The sequence below is a fragment of the Leguminivora glycinivorella genome, chromosome 3, assembly GCF_023078275.1.
Source record: "Leguminivora glycinivorella isolate SPB_JAAS2020 chromosome 3, LegGlyc_1.1, whole genome shotgun sequence".
In the NCBI taxonomy this organism is placed as follows: Eukaryota; Metazoa; Arthropoda; class Insecta; order Lepidoptera; family Tortricidae; genus Leguminivora; species Leguminivora glycinivorella.
Genome location: NC_062973.1, coordinates 22512841 through 22539144, shown reverse-complemented (window position 1 = coordinate 22539144; position 26304 = coordinate 22512841). Strand labels below are relative to the sequence as shown.

Sequence of the window (26304 nt, the reverse complement as noted above, 5' to 3'; positions counted from 1 at the left end):
ATGGCCTTCCTTGGTTTTGAAACTACCATCAAAGACAGCCCGCAGCTTATTTGTGGCTTTATCGGGTCTGAGAATTCCATGATGTGACAGGTAAAATATGGGTTGCTCTGCAGGATCACAGTCCTTTAAGTCAATTATTTTGGCGTGACCTAGATCAAGGTATTCCTGTATAAATTGTTTGTATAAATTATGAAACTCGGGTTCCCTTGTAAATCTTTTTTGAAGGCTATTTAACCTTTGCAAAGCAATCACAAATGAATTGGAAGGATCTATTTCACTAATATCAACCTTTAAAGGGAAACTAACCTCAAAACGATCCTCAACTAATGAGGTTGTGTCTGAAAAACCTGTTCGCTATATTGATGCTCGGGCAAGCTCTCAGGGTACACTTCAGGGACCTTCTCAGCTTCCCAAAATTGCTTTACACAAGAATCAAGATCAGGATTCACCACTGTATGCAAAGCGACTGTATTATAATTGCATGAAGGACTTACAGTTGTTCTGCCCGAGACGATGTACCCAAAACGCGTGTTCAGCAGCACTGGATCCTCAGGGCCTGCTTCAATCTTTCCGTCTTGCATAACTCTGCAGAAGATGTCTGCAGCCAGAAGGAGGGGAACTTCGCCTGGAATATTAAATTCATCATCAGCTAAGGTAATAGCGTTAGGTAAAATGAGCTTGCTCAAATCTATGACTTGCTGAGGTTGCGGTGAGGTTATTTTGGATACTATGGAGCATTCTACATCAATCTTATAATCCTGAACCCTGGAATGGACGGTCAGCTTGATGCCTTTGTTAACCTCACCACTCTTGTCCATAAGCATGTTAATGTTGAGTGGATCATCATATTGCGGTAAGCCTAACTTGTTAGCTAGCTCCGCTGTACAAAAACTGTTCTGTGCGGCACAATCTAAGAGGGCCCTAACAAGACGTTTATTGTTGTGTGCATCTGAAACTAATACCTTGACAGTAGGTAATAGCACCCTTGTATTATTTTTTTGACTAATGTGTAAATTGACAGTACCTGATTTGCTCTGGCCCGTCTCCTCGTCAACTTTTGTATGTATGTATGTATGTATAAGCTTTATTGTACATAAAGGAAACAAAAGAGACACAGTTACAGAGTCAGTAATATACAATGTAGGCGGACTTATTCCTTAATGGGATCTCTTCCAGTCAACCTTTGAGGAAATGAGTAGAAGCGAATTAACGATGAGTGACGAATTCAAAAATGTACAACCACTAAAATAATTAAATGCAAATTTTGTATACACATGGTAACAAATATATACATATACAATTACATTAATACACCAATATATACATATATAATAATATAATAATAATAAATAAACAAATACTCATAAAATATATATTTATATAGGTACTTAGACCAAAAAGTATATGGATATTAATTCGAACCACAAAGCAAGACGACAATAAAAAAAAAAAAATTAGATAAAAATTAAAGAAAAAGAAAAAGAGAGAAAAGAAAAAAAAAAAAACAATCCGATAAAAAAAAAATTAAGTGTCGGAAAGCCATAGTTTTTTAAGGTTATTCTTGAGTGCTGCTACAGATTGGGATTGCCTCACGGACACCGGTATCTCATTCCACAATTTAGCGGCATAGACAGAAAAGGATTTTCTGTATGTCCGCGTCTTATTGGGTGGAATTGCAAGAGCAAGATTGGCGCTAGATCGCAAACGGTGATTACTGCCAGCAGCCAAGTAACTAAATCTTTCGGAAAGGTAGCGTGGCGAAGACGGATTAAATAAGACATTAAAAAGCAGTGACAGGACATGCACGTCTCGACGACGGCGAATCGGCAGCCAGCCAAGCTGAGATCGGAACTGGGATACGCGATCAAACTTACGCAAACCATAGATGTAACGGATACACAAGTTTTGCAACCGCTCGAGTTTGTCAAGCAACTCCTCACTAAGGTCCAGAAAAGCGATATCACCGTAATCTAACAAAGGAAGCAACAATGACGAAGAAAGTGTTATTTTTGTTTGAAGTGGAAGAAAATTTTGTAAACGCCTCAGCGAGTGGAGAGACGCAAACACTTTATTGCTAACATCAGCGACGTGGGCTGACCAGGACAAAGTTTGATCTATGGTGATACCCAAGTTTTTCACTGTAGCGGAAAATGGGATAATTGTTCCATCAAAAATTACGTTGGGTACCACCATTTCCGACAGTTTGGACACAAAGTGAGGGCCACCGATGACAATCGCCTGCGACTTCAACGCATTCACTTTCAACCCAAACTTGTGAGCCCAGAGACGTATTGACTCAAGGTCGCTGTTGATTTTATTGACAAGATGAGGAAACTCGTCCATGCTGGCCGACGCGTAAATTTGCAAATCATCCGCGTAGAGATGAAAACAACACTTTAAGGATTCAGTAATGCCATTAATAAAAATTGAGAATAGGAGAGGAGAGAGTATCCCTCCCTGGGGAACACCAGCAGACAGATCACACCAATCCGAAATCTTGTCGTCGACCCTGACACGCTGGCGTCTCCCAAAGAGGTAGTTACGGAACCAAGATAAAGCCGTCTGTGACACATTAAAAGTACGAAGAATATGAAGAAGGATATCAAAATCTACTGTATTAAAAGCACTACTGAAGTCCAAAAGTACGAGAAGCGTAAGCTTTTTATTTTCAATATTAAGACGAATGTCATCGGTAACCTTCACCAGAGCCGTGACAGTACTATGCCCGGGACGGAAACCCGACTGAAAGCGATTCAACAACTCATGCCTGTGGAAATATGAGAGAAGGTGGTTATTAACAAAATGTTCGACAATTTTCGATAACACTGGGAGGATGGATATGGGACGGTATTGGGAAGGTGACGTGGGATTAGAAATTTTAGGAAGGGGTATGACGTGAGCTAATTTCCACATAACAGGGAATGTACCGGAAGTAAAGGAAAAGTTAATGATTTCTGATAGAATTGGAGCGATTGAATCCGCCACGAGCATAAGCATATCCAGGCTAAGATGGTCCTCACCGACAGCCCTCGTCTTAACATTTTTTAACAATGAAATAACCTCATGTGGAGAGATACTGACAAGAGTAAAAGAAGAAGAGTCAGGGACAGGTCTAGGAGCATTATCAAGAGAGGATAGAGTTGCTTGTTTGACGAGAGGATCTAAAGTCACCGGAGATGTGCTAAAGTGCTGATTCATGAGATCTAGATCTAGAGAGCCCGTGGAACGATGAGGAACTTTGCCCAGCCCAAGTGACTTCAGAAACTTCCATAACTTGAACGGGGGGCAGTTATCAATAGACTTATGAATGTAACGGCGCCTAGCGTCTCTACAAGATTTGTTGCAGCGGTTCCGCAAATTAATATAGCTATGATGGTTCTGCACTGTAGGATCCGCTCTAAATCTGACTCGCGCTTTGTCCCTCCTGGCCATAAGTGACTTGATATCAGGTGTAAGCCACGGTGCTGGAAAATGCCTCACCCGCATCGGCTTCAGTGGAGCATGTTTATCGAAAATCGCAAGCAATTTGTCATTAAAAGTCCTTAACTTCAGATCAACGTCAGCCAGACCACGGATCTTATGCCAATCAGCCTTGTCCATGTCATCGTATAGCGCTTGCAAATTGATGCTACGTAGGTCCCGACGCAATACAATCTTATGCCTTTGTTTGGGAGGCCGAATTTTAAAGGACGCATAAATTAGATCGTGACGCGAGAAGCCAGCAGCATTAAACTGTCCATGAGAATCTACTAAATCGGCAGAGGAAGTTAAAATTAGATCTAAGAGTGATGGAGGGCCGTTATGAGGGAAGTGAGTAGGGGCGAGAGGCAAGATGTCAAGGTCTAGCGAAGTAGCTACCGACTGCAGTTTAAGGGCACGGGAATCATTTTTGATGAGACAGGTATTAAAATCCCCCATTATTATACGATGGTCGAACTGCAGACTTAGATCCTCCAAGGTTCTCTCTAGGGTGTCAAAATAATTAATGTGACACGAGGGACTGTAGAAGACACCTAGGAGAACCCTGGAACGATGCAAGGAGACCTCCAGAAAGAGATACTCGGCCGAGTTCGTGTAGACCGTAGGTGACTGCGCAACCACTTGGCAACTCAAGTCACTTTTCAGGTACACGGCCACACCACCGCCCCGTACCGCACCCGACTCACCGTCCCCAGGACCGGTCCTGTCATTGCGTATCAATCGATATCCGGGCAAAGGGTATAGGACAGAAGGAAGCGACGGCTTCAGCCAGCTTTCGGAGATAAGTATAGCATCAACATTGCAGGAGGAAAAAGAGGCAAGAAGGTCCGGGTAATGAGCAGGTATGCTTTGCGCATTTATATGTACCACATTAAAACATTTTTTTGAATTAGCAAAGGTGCACTGCAATCGGTCGCCCAAATTAGGCAAGTCTGAGGCATCACTCAAGGAGTCATAATGACTAGAAGATGACAGGGAGAAGAATTCACTCTCAAGGCTTACGTTAAACAAGTCTGACATAAATGGTTCGAATATAATATGATACTACAGTATATAAACAAACACAAAATATATATAAACACAAAATATATATAGGTATATACTATAATAAATAATAAAATATGCTCTTAATGTGTATGCAAAACCTAAAACTAGCTAACTAAAATCTTGAGATCAAAATACAACCTCATTTGCTCGCCAGTAGTTACATAAGACACGTAAAATTATTACTAATAATACAAAACACCGGGAGATAAGAATTTAAAACAAAAGTAATTTACACAAAAATGGACCTCCATAGAAAAATACACCTCCGTCAAGCAGAAACGAAACGCAATGTCAATTTTGACAGATGAAGTGACAGTGACATATTTAAGCTACTTAAAAATTTGACTGAGTGGTAGCGACAAGGAAATAAAAAAAAATACTATACAACAATGAAGGTACTTGAGAAAAATTGATTAAGGAGAAGCTATTATACCGACAAAAGATAGCAAACCGTTATCAAGAGCCTTAAACAGCATGGGTCTTCCTAGGGTTACGTGCCCGCTTAGACTCGACTGGCTTCACCTGCGCCTGCTTCGATGTCTTGGCAGCTGCAGCGGGTGCCTCGCTGGCGTCACTCTCCGACGTAGAAGGACGCTGCTCAGCAGTATCTCCTACAGCATCAGGCGGAGAGGGCAGCGACTTAAGCTCCTCGAGTGAAGTGATTCTGTGCCTGGAACCATCATGGCACTGCACCACTACCTTGCCGTCGTTTGTCCAGCTGTCCTGAATTCCGAAGACCCGTCTAGCTTCTAGAAACACTGCATGCCGGGACGCTGTTAGAAATTCGGAGAGTGTCTTGCCGGAACCTTTCAACTTCCTCTTTGCAGCCCATACAGCATCCCTGGCCCGCTGACAAGAAAACTTGACCAAAATGGGTCTTGGCTTGGATTTGCGGGCTCTACCAAGGCGATGACAGGCTACAAAGGAGTCCACCTGAACATCCTGAACCTGCAGACCTTTAAACGCAGTAGCGGCTATCTGGGACACATCCTCGTTTTCTGTCTCCTTGACACCGTGAAGAAGCAGGATGCTCGAGCGTGACCTGGTTTCCAGCTCCTCCAGAGTTGCTAACACAATGCTCATCTGTAGTTTTAAGCTCTCTATAGCTTTCCAAACAAAATCCTTGAAGGACTGATAGTCAGCGGGAACCGAAGTGAGATTTGTACCTTGGGAGGCTATTGAGCTTTCAAATGATGCCATCTTCGAAGAGACCAACTTTTCCAGCTCGTCCATATGGTTGTGAAGCTTCTGAATGTTATCCATCTTGAGCTTGCTGTTTAGATAAGTGAACCCCAGAAAGTTGACCTTTGAAGCTTATTAAATATTTTGTGCACAAAGTGAAAAAAGAGTTGAGAGTAACTGTGGGTGGCAGCAAGGTGTTAATTATTGCATGTAAGTTTAATTTTTTACTGTAGACTTCAAGATTTATTTTTAAATTAATTTAAATATAGAGCACACAATAGAGCTGTGTTGTTTATTTGCCTACCCACCGCAAAAAAAAAAAGTTTTGGTTTGGACCTTTCATGAATTAATGTATTGTGAGCCCTGGAATTACATTCTGCACATTTAAAAGTGTATCTACATTTTTTTAAATGCGCCCCAAGGCATATCTTGCATAAATTGTTTTTGTTGACAAGGTCCACTCTGTTGCTGACTGTCATAGCATTAAATTTTGGACATTTGTAAAGCCTGTGTTGTTCACTACATACAATACATTTTTCTGTGGTGATGGTTACCGCAGAAGCTGCCGGGGCAGGCGAAGCCGACACTGTATGAACCGACACCCTACTTTTTACACTAGCACTTTCACTACTGGAGGGGCTCGCTTCCAACACAGCTGCTCTTTTTTCCAAAAAGTTAAGTAAACTACTTACAGTGTGTTGCTCGCTGTTGTCCCTCTCCGTGTGGTAGAGTCTCACAGTGAAGGAATCCAATTTCCTTAGCAGGATGCAGGAGAGCAGGCTGTCCCATGATGTTACAGGTTGCTCCAGATTTTGTAGCGCGGTGAGGTGCTGGCGAACCTTCGCCACCATGTCTCGCAGCTGCAGCGCAGTACCTCGATGTAGCGATGGTAAGTCCAACAGCGTGTTCACATGTCCGTTGACAATAAGCGCTGCATTGTCATAGCGCTTTTTTAGAAGCTCCACAGCCGCTGGGTAGGAAGCTCCTACTATTGGCAGCGTGTCAATGAGGTGAAGTGGCTCTCCTTTCAGATATTTCTTCAAAAAACACAACTTTTGCACCGCGGACAGTCTCGCATCATTGTGAACTACAGCCTCAAACATCTCTACAAACGGCTTGTAAGCCGATATATCACGGCCATCAAATGTAGGTATGTCTAGGTTTGGCAGGTGTGCAGTTTTCCAAGAACCCTCTGATGCATGCGCATGCACTCTCGGTTTACCATCAATTGTGGTAATTGCGCTTTCGAAGGCGGCCAAGATGTTATAGTAACGCTCTTCTGTTTCGTCCTCGGCGTCCTCTGCGATCGCGTGCTCCGTGCTCATGACCGATAATTGCACGCATATGTCTTGGTACCTTTCAAACGCTGTGATGAGTGACGCCTTCCTTGTCTGCAGGTTCTCTGAAGTGAAGACACGACTATCCTGCTGAATGAATTTTTCTAGTTTGGTCAGCGACGCCTTGCACTGAGCCCTCGACGCGACGAGTTTTTTAATTGCTTCGGTCGCCATGATGGCGTGTGCGCAACGCGCACGTAGTCCCAAAGCTGTAGCCGGCGTAGCCCGTGGAATTATAAAACTGAAGTATTTTCGGATTTCGGCACCAATGTAAAGGTTTCGGAATAATAAACCTTTATGTTTAATTAAATTTTGTATTAAAATATTTTATAATGACGATCTTACATTTTTGTGTGTTATGCCACAGAGCGGCGTTCAGAGAGAGAGAGTTCAATGTTGCCACACGCAGGAGGCGAAATCTGTTTAAGCAGTTTTTACACGCTAGGACTTAATAATTAGGTGTGTTTCACACAGGTAACACACTGTATATCTGATCTATACTTACTTACTAATATTATAAATGGGAAAGTGTGTGTGTCTGTTTGTTTGTCCGTCTTTCACGGCAAAACGGGGCGACGAATTGACGTGATTTTTTAAGTGGAGATAGTTGAAGGGATGGAGAGTGACATCTAAAAAGACTACTACTTTTTGTCTCTTCGTAACGCGAGCGAAGCCGCGGGCAAAAGCTAGTCATAAATAAAATACGAGTACATCTGTTTCCCAACGTTCTATCAATACGTCTAGTTACCTAATTCAGTAAGATAATATATATATATTATATATATTCACTATTCTCTTATCACAGTATTAACCTGGTTTCCCTCAGCGTCCTTTTTGCGTCACATTATATAAATGGAGCGGTTAGAGGGATCGGGGGCGTTAATAACATAATAGCCGATATCACATGACGTGCCAGCTTACCGTATGGAGATGTAGAATTATTATGAGGAACAGAAAAAAATCACAGTCTGTTTTTATATTGAGGTCATTGGATAAAGTCTACACATAATAGATGGTTCTTGATAGTATAGGTACTATTTATCTAAGAGTTATAATGAGCTGCATGATTTGAGGGCCAGCATTAAACGATCGTTGAAACCTGCAGCTTTGCACACTATTTGTGATATAGCTTATGATATCGGTACGTCTCTTTCACAATTAGAGAAGGTGTGAAAAGGACGCACCAACGCGACATACGAGCTTCACACTAGTGAGTTTTATCAAACGTGCCGGAGTATTTGTTTGGATAAAGAGCCAATATTAAATTTGTCAGACGTTTACTTGAGACTGCGAACTGCAAGATATGTAGGTACATAATATATGATATAAGATATACCTAAAGGTCATGGTATACGGTAAAGCAAGTAAACATTTTGCTAAATTAGTAATTATCAAATTATCATTGTGTACAGGAGCAAGTAGACGGGATCAGGGGCGTTAATAGCATAATAGTCGATATCACATGACGGTGTACCAGCTTACCGTATGGAAATATTAATTAAGTATACCTCTAGAATAGTTTCGAGGAACATGAACACTTTTGCAAAGCCTGTATTTTGAAGTAATTGGATAAATCAACCATACGGATGGCTCTGGACAAGTTGACAATACATACACTATTTATTATGACCGCTAACTGCATGATTTGAGGATCATGTGGAGCATGAATTTTTTTAAAGCAATTTTTCTTCAAATTAAGAGCCTGTTTTACTTACACGTGTAGTAAAGAGTTATAACTGGCTGCGAGCAGCAAAATGTATAAGTCACAGTAAAGCAAGTAAACATATTGATAGTAGTATCAAATTTTAATGAATAATAAAATGAAATATAAATAAATACTGACAACTACAAAAACAAGCACGTAGTCTGGAACGTTGAATTAACAGGAGTGGCAATAGTCGATTGATTATTAAAAGATGAAAATCACTTATTTTCGCTAAGGCCGTTTCTTCGAAATCCTTGTTTGGTACAGGATCCCTGCTCCGTCTTCACATTCGAAGGTCCTGATAAGTCCTTCGGGTCCGGGTGCCTCTCACTCTTATTGAAACTGCTCGAATAAGGGAAATTTGAACATATTGATAAATTAGTAACTATTTAATAGGCTAGTTTCCTACTAGTCAAATCAGCTTCTTTTTATGAACTGTCAAAACGATTTGCTAATATGAAATTACTATAACACACTGAGGAGTGACGTCACGGTCAATTCATTTACTTTATATCTTTCTCTTTGACTTATTAAATATAAATTAAGTTTAAACATAATTATTGTCCATATTTTTCTTCTAATTAGGTGGTGCTTTATTTCGTGCACTGCATAAAATATTTTATTTTAAGTATAGGAAACTAGCCTATTATTATTGTGTACAAGAGAAGTTAGAGGGGATCAGGGGCGCCGGCTTACCGTATGGAATTACAAAATTATAATGCACGATGTAGATGAGCCGTGAGAAACATGAAAAAATTAACAAATCCTGTTTTTCTCGCCTAGGAGAATAAGTTTCAATAAAGAGGCAATAGGTATTATTAATTTAAAACAACACGACTATTTGTCAACTTAAGCTAAATATATGTTTTAGAGAAGCACAAAGACTAAACTGTAAAAACTATTCAATCAAACCCTGGACTTCAATAACATCCAAAGTGCCACTTGATCTCAATTATTTTCCCAGCACAGTCAGCAACGATGCATATTTTGAATTCGGTTCTTATTTGAAATTAATTTATGAATGTTCTTGCCAATTTATTTCCAAACGGCGTTGAAAATGAAAACTTTATGGAATACTGAATGGCTTACAGCTACAGCTTACGGCTTCTGATATTTTAAATCAAGTACGAGTAGGTACCTACGTATTTTCACAACTATACCATACTTTAAGTTGCATCTACTTAAACTTGGCATTGGATTGGATTTCAACCCTTTTTAGGCGAGCAATTAGCCGATAGAAACTTGGCCCCCTTTTTTAACCGACTTCAAAAAAGGAGGAGGTTCTCAATTCGACTGAATGTTTTTTTTTTTTTTTTTGTATGTATGTTACTCGATATCTCCGAGAATCGTAGACCGATTTTCAAAATTTTTTTTTTGATCGAACGGGTATAACCCCGAGATGGTCCCATTGGCACCAAGTCGTGGTCTGATGATGGGATCTTGGAGAAATCGAGGGAACTCTTCAAATGTTATAGGCACATGTAATGTTTTTTGTGTATTTTTCAAAGGTGCACCAGTATTTGCGCCTGATGGTAATAATTTTATGTGGCTGAGCTGATGATGGAAGGTCAACTCCTCAATGGTTAGGAGTTAAAGGACAATTCTTTCACTATTGTACATATATTCGGACTGATACATATAATATCACTAGGAACCACTAAAAATCAACAAATAAATTAACTTTTTAACAAAAAATAAAACCGCCTTCAAAAAAAAGCGTGTTACAAAATACGGAGAAACTAAAAAGCCAAAAATAATAAACCTTCGAATTCAGATTTCTTATCGGATTGCAATAATCTAAACATCCAAATTATAAACAAATCAATTATTTTTGGAGTCGGGACCAGCCTGCGTATGGTTGGGTAGGGCAAACAGGAAATAGCAAGGCGACGAACAGGTCTGGTACCGACTACAAAAATAATTGATTTGTTTATAATTTGGATGTTTAGATTATTGCAATCCGATAAGAAATCTGAATTCGAAGGTTTATTATTTTTGGCTTTTTAGTTTCTCCGTGTTTTGTAACACGCTTTTTTTTGAAGGCGGTTTTTTATAAACAGGTATGTTTTTGGTGGGATAATTCCGTGACAAAATTATTTTGCCGAAATAAAATAATAAATAAATAATAATAAATATTGGGGACACCTTACACAGACCAACTTAGCTCCAAACTAAGCAGAGCTTGTACTATGGGTGCTAAGCGACGATATACATACTTAAATAGATAAATATATAGGTACTTACTTATATACATAGAAAACATCCATGACTCAGGCACAAATATCCTACCGCCCTATCCTAATGCCCTTACCGGGATTGCAGGCAGGCTCACTACCGACTGAGCCAGACCGGTCGTCAAATATGTATTGACCTACTCAGTGTGTTACCATGTAGACGCGTCTTACATGTTATAATTTGTTCCATCCGTTCTAACAATCACGCATATTTGCATATTTATGTGTTTCACTCTTTCCCAATTTCAATGGCCTTCAATTCCATGCCCGCTAGTGTGCCAAGACTTTTACTACTCCAGAACTTTTACCTTTGATATCCAGTATACGCTTGGTCTCTAACTATATTTGACAGTCACAGATCTGGAGGGTACATTTACGCTGGTTCTACAAACGCTGAAGTGTTAATAGGATCAGACCGTTAAGGCAAAGAGAGCATAAGGCCGTTTTCACATTATCCGATCCGATATCGTGTCGGAAATTTCGTCCAAGATGGCGCCTGTAATGTATGGGATATCGCCGACATCCGAATGAAAAGGCGACTAAAAGGTACGCTGAATGAAAAGGCGAAGGTACTAATTAAGATTGGGTTGTAAGCTAAGCAATTTGAATAAAAGGCGTTCTTACAAAATGAAGAAATCTGTTTGGGTAAATGTGTTGAAGATGTGTTTTATCAACATGTGGAAGTTAATTAGGCTAATTTCAGACCTTTGAACAAATTTGTACGATTTTATTTCAAGAAAAATTTCCATAGATAAAAAACGAGTTTTCCGTGTATCTGAAAGAAAGTCTTTATAAAGTTCTACTTTTGATTTTTTTCATATTTTTTAAACATACGTGCAATGTATTTCAATGCAAATACAATACAAATTGGAATGAAAAAAAATATCAATTTATTGCATACATTCAGAAATATATGTACATGAGCACACATTTAATAATCAATGACAGAGGTATATACTTAACTGTATTTACAGACGGCGTTGTATCAACTACTTAATGAACAACGTTTTTGTAGAATAAAATTTAATATTTGTAAGTACCAGTGGCGGCGCGCTCATACAATCCAATTCCCACCGAGTTGCCCTAGATGTTCCGCAACAAATACCAAAGTTACAAACCACCATTGAAATAAAAAAAACATACTTATAATTAAAACATTACGTATTGCCTCACAAATAATACCACCATTTGCTTAAATTCAAATATGTACCTAAAATTATCGGGCGCGCGAACGCGAAGTGAAGCTACTTATGCCTAAGCTTTCATATTCATTCATGGTCACTCCGCACAGATACAAAAATCACGCACACGCTGATAAAGACAGCCCGCTCAACTAAACTCCAAAGCAACTCGGCTTCTTATCGAGTTATACATTTGAATAAAAACCGTAAACAATGCGTTATAAGGTTTATATTTGAAAACACGCACATACACATTCACAAAGTCCGCGCGTGTGAGTGTTTGCCTATCGCGAACTCCTATGTACGTAATTTGGGCGCAACTATCTCTTTTACTCTACTCATAGCAGGATTGAGATGAAAGAGAAGGGTGACGGCCATTTGCGAACACATAACAGCCAAGCGCACAACATTCGATGGCTCGCACTTGTTCATTTGAATTTAAAGCTTCGAGTGAAACAAATAAGATTGATATCACAGTGTAATAATTGCATGCTAAATATTGCCATACTAAAATTATAAATGTATTAATGGGTAAAATTTTATTGTGTTTTGTTATCGCACATATATTTATTTTAAATAAAAGCCTTTAAATATTGATAGTTTCTATTAAAAAACCGAGAATCTTATTTAATTTAAGTTTAGTAATGTGATAATGAACGTTTCTTCATCCGATATACTTTGTATGAAAAGGTTTTTAAATTCGTGGGTGAAAATGGAATAATATCACTGCAACACTTGCGTCCCGCTTGTTACCGAGGTTTCGTGTGCTTTCAAATGTTTTGTGTTATTCTCTCAGTTTGTTTATTAACTTGCTCATTACGTGCAATATATCAGTGAAATTTAAATGATTTGGAGTGTTTCGGTGTCGTGTTTTAGTGACAGTGCAAGCCAGAGTTTCAAGGTTAGATACTACCTGTTTTTAAGAGATAGTTAGGACTTTCTTTGGTTTGTTTAGTAATGTCAGCGTTAATTCATTTTGACTGTTGTATATGTAATAGATTACTTACTAAATGAATCAACACGTTTTTCGACGCAAACATTTGAAATAAAGAAAATAATGTATTGTCACGCGAGGCCGTGATCGTCCAGAGTTAAATATAAGTTATAAGCGGCGGAGAGATGGCTTTTTTAAGCGCTTTCATAGCGGACTGTATGATAAATGCACTTGGATGGGCGCCTATGGTACCTAATATTAAGGTAGGTTGCGGTTTTTAGGGTTCCGTAGTCAACTAGGAACCCTTATAGTTTCGCCATGTCTGTCTGTCCGTCCGTCCGTCCGTCCGCGGATAATCTCAGTAACCGTTAGCACTAGAAAGCTGAAATTTGATACCAATATGTATATCAATCACGCCAACAAAGTGCAAAAATAAAAAATGGAAAAAAATGTTTTATTAGGGTACCCCCCCTACATGTAAAGTGGGGGCTGATATTTTTTTTCATTCCAACCCCAACGTGTGATATATTGTTGGATAGGTATTTAAAAATGAATAAGGGTTTACTAAGATCGTTTTTTGATAATATTAATATTTTCGGAAATAATCGCTCCTAAAGGAAAAAATGTGCGCCCCCCCCCAGTCCCCCCACCCCTCTAACTTTTGAACCATATGTTTAAAAAATATGAAAAAAATCATAAAAGTATAACTTTAAAAGACTTTCTAGGAAGATTGTTTTGAACTTGATAGGTTCAGTAGTTTTTGAGAAAAATACGGAAAACTACGGAACCCTACACTGAGCGTGGCCCGACACGCTCTTGGCCGGTTTTAATTTTTTGCTCTGTGTTGCCTTCCAAATATATTCACGCGCCGCCACTGGTAAGTACCTAAACAATATATAAACTTTATTTAAATGCATTAAAAGAATTTAAAAGAAGCTAACTAGCCAAGCAAGAGAAGCCAAACGATTTCGAATCATTCATCACTAACGAACTTAAGTTGGCAAAGTTTTCCAATCTCGGAATAAATGTCTCGGTATTCTGAGTAAACCTATTTGTTACTTTAATGTCAAAGAAAAGTGGTTAATACCGTTCGTATTGCTGCATAATAATCCAATAAGAAATCAAGGACATCAATTTTTATAAGTTTATGGCAGCTGTCCCACTGGCCGCCGACGATAAGCGAGAAACGAGAAGCCACAGTATAAGGACGACTCAGTAGTTATTTCCCGCAATCGGTATTTAGCTCTCTCGCACGCGCCGCGCGCGACCTTGGCAGCGCCAAGCAGCGCGGAGCGTACTGACGCGACCGGCATCATCCGGTCCCGCATGTACTCTATGCATATGCACCTCGCTCGCGCTGAGCGCTACTCAAGGACAAAACCGCGCGGCGCAAAATTTGTTAGAAGAATGATTACTGAATCGATCTTATACTCTGGAGAAGCGGAGAGCGAGTCTTTAAAAGTCTTCTAACCGCTTAGCATGGAATCTTCAGGCATAAAACTTATCATCAGGTTACTTATCTTATTTAAAAAAAACTCACCTACATTTTGGTATCGTCTTAAACCGTTTCTTTAGTTTTTTTTGTTGAGTTCCTTAATTCTTCTCATTCTACTTTCGTCCCCCTTTCATCAGTCATCACTTTCGTCAGTATTTTTCTTGTCTTTGATCCTATGAGTTATTTGTCTTTCTCTTACCTCGGCTTATTTGTTAGGTGGCGGAAGCATAATGGGACAAATTTAAGACGTTGAGAAGAAACGAATGCGATCCATGATGATACCAAAATTTTACATATCACATTTTTTATAAATATAACTTGTTTGTTTTGTTAGATTTACAGTTTACAAGTTCATAAATCTTCCTTGCATCCGTATTTATGTAATAAACGCCAGGTTACTTTAATAGACGAATTTATAAACATCAACAACTGTTTACAAAAATATAAAGGGGAGAATATTCATAATGTATATTTATAGCATTTTCAGAGAATACACAGCTTTAGACTTTTTTGTATTCAAAATTATTTCTGTGCCTATTTCTGGTTTGATAAGTAACGTTGTTACTCATCGTCAATATTTCTTTGTTGAACAGGCAATGAATGGCGAGGTGGACCGTCGGAGCGACAAATTGTCACTGTTGTGAATGTTGTGATACAGGCCACTGCTGTCGCTATCCGAATAAAACCTTAAAATAAAATACATAAACTTGAAGTAGATTCGTAACAGTCAACCGTCCGTAACTTTTAAGTTGTGTCGAACTGTTTACTTTTTCTTGTTTGTCGCTCTTAAACTCTGGAAAGGGTCCATAAACTTTGCGTAAACCTATCTCGATAAGCCCGGTTATTTTGACAAATGACATACGTCGTTTATTCCGATAAAAACGCAATACATATCTACTTCAACAGAATGAAATAATTTATTATCCCATTTTATGTATGCATGTAGCCAGAAATTGTTAGGTTTGAAGTCGATGCCAAGCTAAGTTCCTAGAGTACTCATGGTTCCATAATGGAAACATGGTGTATAAATGTATACATATATTATATAGGTACTATTCTCAACAGTGTTAGGCAAATTTAAAGGTGTAAACACTACTATATTAGTAATTAAATGATTGAAAGAAAACGGTATTGTGTAAGTGATAAACGTACAAGCAATAAAACAATGAAATAAAGAATCCTTCCTTTTTGAAGTCGGTCAAAAAATAAATGGAAATTGCATTTCCCGAAATACGGCCACTAAAATTTAATTAGACGACATTAATAATGACGTATAGCCGGCTATGCTGCGGGCATTAGCGTAATTATATTGTGATTTCGGAATAATCGCGTGATAAACGACTTTTACCAACTCCTGTTAGCTGTTATAATAATTCAGATCGCTGGTTGGTGATTTTAAAACGACATAAGGGAAAAAGAGACGGTCGATTCTCCGTATAGAATCGTCATTTTGCTCCCTGGATATTGATATTGTTAAAAATTTGATTTTTAGGTTTGTAAAAATCAGAAAAAATGCTGTAAAAAAATTATCCTTCACTTTTAATATATTAATGAAAAACTTAAAGAAAATCTAGGAGTATACTATTCGATTCGAAGGAGGACAATATAGAGGACGTTCGTATGAAAAGGTGAATCTCGAGCCCATCCCCTTTCGTCTGAAAAAGTAGGGTGCCAGCCATCAAAAACTCTTTTTTTTGACCTTCTGATTTAGTAGGTAGTATACTACGTATGTCAGACATGCAATTAATTATCTGTTTAATGACAGAGCATGAAATATTTAAGTTCAAGAGGGCAACAGTATCGCTGTTTGATACTGATATATTTTCCTTGAAAAGATCCGGGGTTTTGTTCGGAAAAGTTAAGCTTTCATGTTTTTATATAAGTACTATGTTGTTTTAAGTGCCCTCAAGAGATGGTTTCCTTATTGAAATAAACACTCAAGAGTATATTGATAAGCTTGCTGGACATTTTATTTTGTTGGAAGAACCTCAAAAAATAGTACCTATCGTTTTAATTAAATCATCATCCTCCTTGCGTTATCCCGGCATTTGCCACGGCTCATGGGAACCTGGGGTCCGCTTTGACAACGAATCCCAAAATTTGGCGTAGGCACTAGTTTTACGAAAGCGACTGCCATCTGACCTTCCAACCCGAAGGGTAACTTGGCTTTATTGGAATTAGTGCGGTTTCCTCACGATGTTTTCCTTCACCGAAAAGCGACTGGCAAATATCAAATGACATTTCGCACATAAGTTCCGAAAAACTCATTGGTACGAGCCGGGGTTCGAATCGCTCTTACCGCTAGGTCACCAGCGCTTGTAATTAAATACAATGTCAAAATCAAATCAAAAATCAAATTTAAAACATCAGTAATTTTTATTTGTTGTTATTAATGCATGTTATATCGGATGATTGAAGCGGAGCCGAGGTCTAGCAAACATGTGATCTGGGGCTTTTATTTAATGGCTATGTGTATGTAGGGTATATTGGGGTGATTTCAAAAGTCACGTCAAAATCCCCATTATTTCCATCATATCAAGATTCCCATTTCAAAATTACCCGAGCATTTCTGTGATTCAAAATCACCCCAATGCACCCTATATTATTTTACTGTTCGAGGAAGCCGATACCTAAAATTTACAGAAACACAGAAATAAATACCAGTTTGCATAAAGTTCCACCTCCTTTTGCCAGCAAACGTCAGCCAAACAAATAAATAATGAAAAGTTTATTTACCATTATTCAACCTAAGCACAAACTCCAAAAGCTGTTCTATATGTAAATTGTTCCATTGATATACAGCCGGCTACTAATCTTTATTGGATGAATTTAAAATTGTTTACGCGCCCGTTGCCGGGAGGCATTCGTTAATTTAAGCAATATTTTATTAAATTATCGCCATCCCCATTGCTGCACGATATGCTTTTATATTTTTGTATATTTACCAAACAATATTTGAATTATTGGGATTATGTTGGTTATATTCACAAAATAACTCAATGTTTTCCGCGTTAATGATATAGGTAACATTATTAAATTAAAACTACATTTTCAGTACAGATGGTGCATTTTTTACGCACTAGTGCGAGAAGTGTTTCATTATATGTCAGGTCGAAACTTCGGATGGCCATCTGTACTGAAAAACGTCGTACGATACTCGTGCGAGAAGGATTTTTTACGCACTTGTATCGTAATGTACTATTCCATTCCAATAAAATGGAAAGCTGGTATTTTTTTTGTTTTTTATCATGCAGACACGTCTAAGAGCGATATTAAATATTTTTAAATTAAAGGAAAAATGGAAAAATGTACACCTCCAGGACTCGAATCTGCGACTTCTGGCTTTGCTGGAGCCATCCTGCTCCCAACTGCGCCACGGAGCTCGGAGGCCTGTTGGATGTGTGATTTTTTCCATTTTTCTTTTAATTTAAAAATATGTAATTTTTATCGTTTCTTTTTTTACATTTATACATTAAAAGCAATCAGAGTGCTTGTAGCCCTGAAGCCCAGGAAACTAAGTCCAGTGTCCTGGATGTTCAGATCTTCAGGCCCGGGGCATGAGTTGAGTGGGCAGCGATAATAATTTATTACAAAAGTGTGGTGTCAGAATCTCATTAAACTTCTAGATATTAATTTTAATAAAACGTCCAGTGTTACAAAAATTACGAGAAGAACAACTAAGTAGTTATTTAAGTCAACTCAGATCAGAGACTTTATAAACTTTGTAGACTGTTTACACAATAACAATAGTTATCAATAACAAGTGATTAATATTATTTGCTAACAAATATTTTCATTTTGATAATATCTAAGTATTCTTTTTCAAATACACAATGACATACAATTACGACTATCATTTTATACAACAAGTATAATTTATTCACACATTACTTATTGTAAATTTGAAAAGGGTCGAAATACTATATAATGTTACATTTTTAATTGGGATATTCAAAATAAATTTGAAGGTTTTTGTGGTAATATTAGATTTCTAAATATGGATAAAATGCCCATTAAATTCACGCCCACGCTAATGCAAAGCTTTTATTTTGTCCATTTAGCAAAGCACTTGACGAAGCACACGGAAGTTCCAATGCACGATGTTATTGACATGACGTCGAATCAGGATGGCTATTTATACGCACTTCTCCGCGACATGTGGACTGTACGCGTTTCTGATGATCATCCATATTCCGATACTGCAAGGCGAAGAACAACCCATGTGCCCTACTCTAGCAGAGAACCCGATTTGTCCGTGCTATAGCTTCAAAGAAGGTGAGTCATTAGTTTTAGCAAAACTTTTTGAAATTTAATAACACTTTGTAAGATACCTATTGTTAAAAAGTGTTCGTCTTCTTCGTTAAATAAACTTAAACTTCGTTAAACTTAATACTATCGCAGTTTAAGTTTTTTTTATTGAAGTGAACTAGCTCTTCAAAATATAGCTTACTGATTTGAAAGGAGCGTCCTTTTTAAAAGTTTCTCAAGATGAATCAGACCCTCTAGCACAACTTGTCTTGTCGCGCGCGAGTCCATACATGAAATCGCGTATGATGTATGGACTCACGCGCGACAAGGCAAGTTGTGCTAAAGGGTCAGATCTCAATAACACAAATGTGTTCGTATCTTGAACAAATTTGAAAGTCTTGGTTTCTTTCAGGTCTATTTTTGGAGTGTCCCAGCGCAACTCCCAGCGCCGTTAAGAGCGTATTATCGAAGATCAGAGGCACTATCCAATCTCTGTCCATTTACGACCTGGAGCGCACCACCACCGAGCTAAAAGCAGACTTATTCCCACAGAAAACAAAAATAATTAATTTACAAATTTCACAGTCGGGCATAAATCAAATAAGTTCTAACGCTTTTGTGCCACTCAGCGACTCATTAGAATCCCTCAGCATAGTTTCGAGTAAATTAAACAGAATCCCACAGGAGTCGTTCTTTGACTTGCACAGCATCCAAGCACTAGATTTACAGCTTAACGACATCGAAAATATACAAGCAAACGCATTCAAAGGGCTTAGACTTAAGAAACTTAGTTTGAAAGGAAATAAAATAGTAAATGTTTCTCAGATTGCGTTTCATAACTTGGAAGAGTGTTTGACTGAGCTGGATATTACTGAAAATTTTCTGAACTATTTTCCTTTGCAAACTTTAGGGAAGTTGAACAAACTGAACAATTTAAGACTAGCTTGGAATAAAATCAGTTCAATCCCTATTGACTATAATTTTACTATATCAAGTTTGTTAAATTTAGATTTAAGTTCTAATGTGTTTACTAAATTAGAAAACAACTGGTTTCGATCCATGCCTAATATAAGAACATTAACTTTTTTTAGTAATCAGATTCAAGTTATAGATGAAAAAGCATTTTACTCTTTAGAACATTTAGAAACGCTTGATTTAAGTCGAAATAAAATTACGAAAATAGAAAAAAATACATTTCAAAGGAATAAAAATATACGCACAGTCGATTTGAGTCACAACCATCTCCATTATATTAGAGGGGTATTTGCAAACCTTCATCATTTGTCAGAAATATTTTTGTCGGAAAATAATATTCTCGAAATACCGAGCGATGCGTTCAGCAACGCTTTAGGTTTAACAGTTCTAAACTTGGAACATAATGCTGTACAGCGACTAGACGACGATTGTTTCGCATCTCTTCAAAATTTAACGCAATTACATATGGGAACAAATTACTTAAGGAAACTTCCTCGTAACATTTTTAAATTCAATAGCAAATTAGTCACTCTAAGTTTAGATAATAATAAAATTAACGATTTAGACGAATTACTATTCGATAGTTTAGTCACACTAAGAGAAATCCGGCTGCAGAATAATAAATTAGAGCAAATTAAGCGAAACGTATTCAGTCCTTTACCAGGACTTTTAGAATTGCATTTACAAAATAATGTTATAAAAAATATAGACTCGCAGGCGTTTATCACTTTGAAAAATCTCCAGCACATCAATTTGCAAGGTAATCGACTGACCACTATCGGAGATATATTTCCAAATAGAAACTCGTCTTTAGTGTCGATACAACTAAGCGTAAACCATTTGTCACTTTTGAAAAACAGCTCTCTGAGAGGCCAAGTTAATGTGCAAATAATGTGGCTTAGCCAAAATAATATAAAAATATTAACTGCTAATTTATTTAATGATTTGTCAAATATCCAGAGATTGTATTTGAAGAATAACAGCATTGTACATATAGAAAATAAGACATTTATTCAACTAAAAAAACTCAAATACTTAGATTTAAGTAACAATAATCTAATTAAGTTAAATAACGAGACATTTTTCAAAATTGTTACGTTGGAAGAACTGTATTTACAATGTAATAATATTAACCAGGTGGCCAAAGATACCTTTAAGTTTTTAACCAAATTAAGAGTTCTTGACTTATCCCAAAACGAAATAATTGTCTTAGATTTCGACATTTCATCACTCCCAATTAAACAACTCAGACTTAATAAAAACTCAATATCAATAATTGAAGCAGACTCGCTCAAAACTTTACCGAACTTGAGTGAGTTGGAAATGAACAGTAATCTGCTAACTTGGGAGGATATCATTCAAGTTCAGATACCTGGCCTTAAGTCCCTGATTTTATCCCGAAATAACTTTTCGCTATTAGAAAACAAAACTTTTTCTCATTTACCCTCGTTACAAGCGCTGTCATTGGAACTATCAAACATATCCCAATTGCCTCCGGCAACTTTCATTAAGAACCAAAACCTTTTACGAATAAACTTGGCTTTCAACAGCCTTAAAGACTTGCATAAAGATGTATTCGCGTACACGACTATTTTACAAGAATTAAACCTTAGAGGCAACAGTTTCACTGACTTTCCTCACGTGGCTCTATTCAACGTCACGTCTCTCGAGCACTTAGATCTTTGCCAGAATCAACTGAGTAGTGTTGACTTCTATAAGTTTATCGGTTTGCAAAACTTGAGAACTCTTAGCTTGTGCGAAAATAAAATATCAGTTTTAAATGGTTTCAGTTCACCAGCTTTGAAAAATTTGTTGACTGCAGATTTGAGCAATAACATGCTTTCAGTTCTTCCAGCGAATTTTTTCCAGCATTCGTTAGGATTGAAAGAAATAGATTTATCACATAATCTTTTCAAACATATACCTGGCAACGGTTTATCAGATGCCATTCTTCCAGCGCTCACTACGTTAAATATGTCTTCGAACCCTTTAGTGCAGTTATTGCAAACATATCCATCACGGCAATATCCAGCTTTAGAAGAATTGATTGTAAGAAAAACCAACTTGACAATTATTACCAGCAAAGATTTTGAAAATTTTCCAGCTCTCAAAAGGTTGATCTTGGTAGAAAACTCAATAGACCGACTATCTCCTGGCGCTTTTGCTAAACTGCATAACTTAAATGTCCTAGATCTGAGCCAGAATAAGTTAGACAACATCCCAAGAGAGCGACTGCAGGGATTATATTCGGTACGATTATTAAATTTATCCCGAAACGCCATTCGGGACCTCGAAGAATTTACAGCGGACCTACATAGTTTGCAAAGATTGGATCTGTCGTCGAACCACATTAATCGAATAAATAAGGACATATTTCGGGGATTGCAGAGCCTCACAGAGCTATATTTAAGTGGAAATTGGTTAGCAGCAATATCGCCAGATGCCTTCCGCCATTTGAATAAAATAACGCACATCGACTTGAGCCGCAACTACTTCGAAGTAATACGAATGAATATGCTTTTGTCTCTAGAAACGCAGGTCAAAACCATTTCTTTTAATGGTAAGCATAATACATATATTTCTTTCACAATTAGGTATAGACTTATAGTAATTGTTGCTTTTAGAGTTATGAAAAAACATTTTTTATAATTTTGATAGAAGCTTTTATCCCTGACTTTAGGTCATTGTAACAACCCAAATACAATTAGGTTACGACCTTATTCCCATGGTCACAGTCTGTCTCAAAAGATCGTCTTGATGGTTTAATATTGCTTTATCATTCGACTAACATTATATGTACGTGAAATTTCTGCCAAATTGAATAATGGGACGTGGACCTAATTTAGCTTATACGAGTATGGTTTGATTCGAACGTATATACACACGTTTCAGGTTAACTGAATGCAAATCTTATACTTTTAAACGAGCAATTCTTGTATATTTATTTATTTATTTATTGCTATATATATTTATTTACACTGACGATCTCGGAAACCGCTCTAACGATTTCGCAGAAATTTGTTATGTGGGGGTTTTTGGGGGTGAAAAATCGGTCTAACTTATCCTTAGGTCCCGGAAAACGCGAATTTTCAAGTTTTCATGCGTTTTTCTTCGCGCGCCATCTCGTGTGCAGTAGTTGTACTGTTAAGACAGAATTCTTTCGGTCGATGTAAGTACTATTTATTGCAAACACTAGATGGCGACACAGGTCAAGGCTAAAACGAATAGAAAAATACACTATTTGAGTTTTTGTGGCGAAATGCGCGCCATCTCGTGTGGAGTAGTTGTGTTGTTAAGGCTGAGAATTCTTTCGCTCGATGTAGGTACTATTCATTTTTGAACTAGATGGCGACACATGTCAAGGATACGAAACAGAACCGAGCGAAGCTCGGTTGCCCAGATATTATTTTGATAAAAATAACAACTCGTAAACTTAACCGTAACGCAATGCATGTATATGTACAACGACGCGACCTCTATACTTCGTTTCTTTTAAGATTAGAATTATCTGTCAAACGGGTAAACAAAGAAGCAGTGGTCGTAGACCTTTCTTCTTCGATTTCGGCCGATACCACTGATTTCTTGGAACTTATAACTTATAATACTATGTACATAAGTTCCAAGAAATCAGTGGTATCGGCCGAAATCGAAGAAGGAAGGTCTACGACCACTGCTTCTTTGTTTACCCGTTTGACAGATAATTCTAATCTTAAATTAAAAGAAACGAAGTATAGTAGTGAATAATTAAATCCAGATGTGTTGTATAAGTTCGAATTTATAATCTCAGAGTGCATAGACATTATAAGTAGACAAGTTGCAAATGATGCTGAGTATCCTATCGTAGCCATCTCTTTCTATTATTTTTCGTCAATACGAACCCCATTTGTTTTCTTACATACACTAATCTCGACTGTTTTTATTTCAGATAATCCACTCACTTGTAACTGTGAATCTCAAGACTTATGGAGGTGGATGCAAGACCATCATAAGATCATTTTGGCCGGCAGCACCGTCCTGCTGTGTGAACACCCCGAGGAACTGCACGGGCTCAGCTTTATCGAGCTACCATCTCAAAAACTTTGCGACTTACCCATTGTAATACGAGTCGCTATACAAGACATTACCACATACACTGTCAGCGTTACGTGGCAAAGCCGATACCAGAATGGCTTAAATGGCTACAGAGTGGCTTATTTTGGAGATCAAAATCCTAGTGTTGTAAGTATCTTTTCTACACCGCTAATCGTCATTAAATACCGTCATGAATAAATTAAACGTAGCGACTTGCCGGATAACGAGTTGTATAAAATACGCACGGCAACCTTTACAACAAACATTTGAATACAAAGGCTGTGCATCACTTCAATGGTCCATAAAAAATATTTATGGTGCTACTGCGAATCCATTTAAATCTTCGTTTCAGCTACGGCTCATGTGCACAGATTTTTCAACTGCCTAATATGAAAACTTGAAAATTGTACCGCTTTGTTTACGTTAGCCGTTATTTGTTGCAGATCCGCGGGAAAATAGTGAATGCAACACAAAGGTCCATACGGCTGAACCACTTGACCCCGGGCGCGCGTTACACTGTCTGCGTCATTGCTTTCGGAAACTTTGAGACGTCAACGCTCTCCGATGCTTCCATGCCCGACGCAAGGATTGCTCTTCTGCCAGAGAATTCAAGTACCAATTTGTACAATGATGAACAGATATTCAATAACCTCAGACCGTTTATGAACGATTCTCTTATAAGTAAATGTACCACTGTAAATACAATAGAAATATTCGGCGCAGCTGTGGATAGTCCATTATCTAACACTTACATGGGAATTGCTGACATACTAACGAGAAGACTTAGCTTAGTGGTGGGGTGTTGCATGGGATTCATTGTGTTTGTGGTGTTAGTGTCGGCTTTAGGTTATATAAAAACGAAAAAACGTCCAGTTATCGCTAAAGTAGAAGTGCAACAAGCTCCGCAGTATATATCATACGATGATTTTTCTGCGCCAAGCGTAGAAGTACAAACTACAGACATGGATGTTAATACTATCATTACAGATAAAAACAAACATGCAATGCAGACATAAGTATAATAAAAGTTTCATACACACTTGAGTATCCCTTTATGAGTTGAAGGGATTTTTTCATTTTGGTTCCCCTATGAATAGGACTGAGTATCACTTCACTTACGATAGGTAGGAACCTTTCATAACCCTCATCGTCTTTGAAACTTTTCTGGGAAGTTTGACAGACGCGAATGAATTATTACGATTCGGGGCTATCAATAACGGAATGTGTGATAATCGAAAAACTTTTATATTAAAGAACACGAGGACGGCAACCTGGTCTGTCAAACAGAACCTATTTAGTTTTCTCTAGTGTAATAAAAACTCATGTTAGAGAGTTTTTGGAGGATGCAAAGTGAGACTTTGTTACATATGTAATCTGCCTACGTGAACCTCACGTCTCGTGTGTATGCCTGAGCAATAAGCTACGTATATTATGTACCTCTTTATATGTACAAATGTCACGGTGCCAGACACAGTGTTCTTGAAAATATGAAACGTAAAGGCTGTTACATCACAGACATAAATGCCGCCTGTGTATTCTGCCTAATCATTGGAGTAATTTTTCACGGTGGCAGTCGCTTGATCCCTCAAAATGAAAGTACGAGTATTTGGCATCAAAAGAACAAGGAATGCTGAAGTTGTTTTCACAACTCCGCCTTCTTGTGTTTATTTAAAATTTGTGAAGATGTCCTTATTTTCTTTACCGCGATTAATTTATTTATCTGTATACATCGTTACCGCGTTTTCTAGCTTTATTTTACAAAACGTTGTACCTTTGTTCATTGATTTTGATACCAATGATTGTGATTATTTGTAACTATTTGTCGTTAAAAATATTGTAATGAGTAAAATTATTGTGTATAATCATCTAATAGTTTATACCCATTCGGTAGGTGTTACTGTATTATAAGATAATACATTGTAAATTATTAATGTTAATATACTGTGCCATTTGGTAAACGAATATTTACATAGAAACGTGAAAATGTTTCAAATTAGTAAGGAATAGGTAACAACGGAATAATTAGTTAGTTAACTGTATATAAATCGAAGATATTAGGTGCATTGTATAGGTATATAAAGCATTGTACCAAAAATAATCACAACTTTATAATCTGTTTTTGATTCACCACAATCTGTTTAACACTTGTAAAAAGACTGTAGTATTAATAAAATAAAACTCGTAATTTTGGTAGTTTCATTGAACATTAGGGTATTTTTATTTATCTAGCTTTTCATAAACACCGGGGTGCGAGGCCAATAAGCCAATTCATTTATTCCCCGTAGCAAACAACCGAAACGTTTTTCTGTCACACTACATAATAGGATCATTTCACATAAAGACAAATCTTAAAGTTTAAATCGAGCTGTTTGAAGGGCTGTCAACTATCAAATTCCATCGGGTTAACCCTCTATT

General features: G+C 37.6%; 2 protein-coding genes across 2 annotated transcripts in view; one reads left to right on the top strand and one right to left on the bottom strand.

Moving 5' to 3' along the window:
• Window positions 1-26074, top strand: part of LOC125242542 (protein artichoke) — an 82498-nt gene extending 56424 nt beyond the window's left edge. Inside the window, exons 2-5 of the mRNA XM_048151295.1 lie at window positions 18657-18870; window positions 19256-22378; window positions 23744-24036; window positions 24333-26074. Of these exons, the coding sequence (XP_048007252.1) occupies window positions 18723-18870; window positions 19256-22378; window positions 23744-24036; window positions 24333-24905 (4137 nt within the window). The 5' untranslated portion in view covers window positions 18657-18722 and the 3' untranslated portion in view covers window positions 24906-26074. The remainder of the gene's footprint in view (window positions 1-18656; window positions 18871-19255; window positions 22379-23743; window positions 24037-24332) is intronic.
• LOC125242544 lies at window positions 489-7414 on the bottom strand. The gene is made up of 2 exons (XM_048151298.1): window positions 6402-7414; window positions 489-625 (listed from the first exon to the last, which is right to left on the bottom strand). The coding sequence occupies exons 1-2, from the start codon at window positions 7218-7220 to the stop codon at window positions 533-535; spliced, it is 912 nt and encodes a 303-aa protein (XP_048007255.1). The 5' UTR covers window positions 7221-7414; the 3' UTR covers window positions 489-532.
• Window positions 26075-26304: the final 230 nt, after the last annotated feature.

Bases quoted from the DNA above. Each gene is read 5' to 3' on its own strand.
- LOC125242544 (XM_048151298.1), bottom strand. From the start codon at position 7,220: ATGGCGACCGAAGCAATTAAAAAACTCGTCGCGTCGAGGGCTCAGTGC. The intron at 626-6,401 runs GTAAGTAGTTTA...TTAATATTCCAG, and splicing joins ACAACAGCGAGCAACACACT to GCGAAGTTCCCCTCCTTCTG.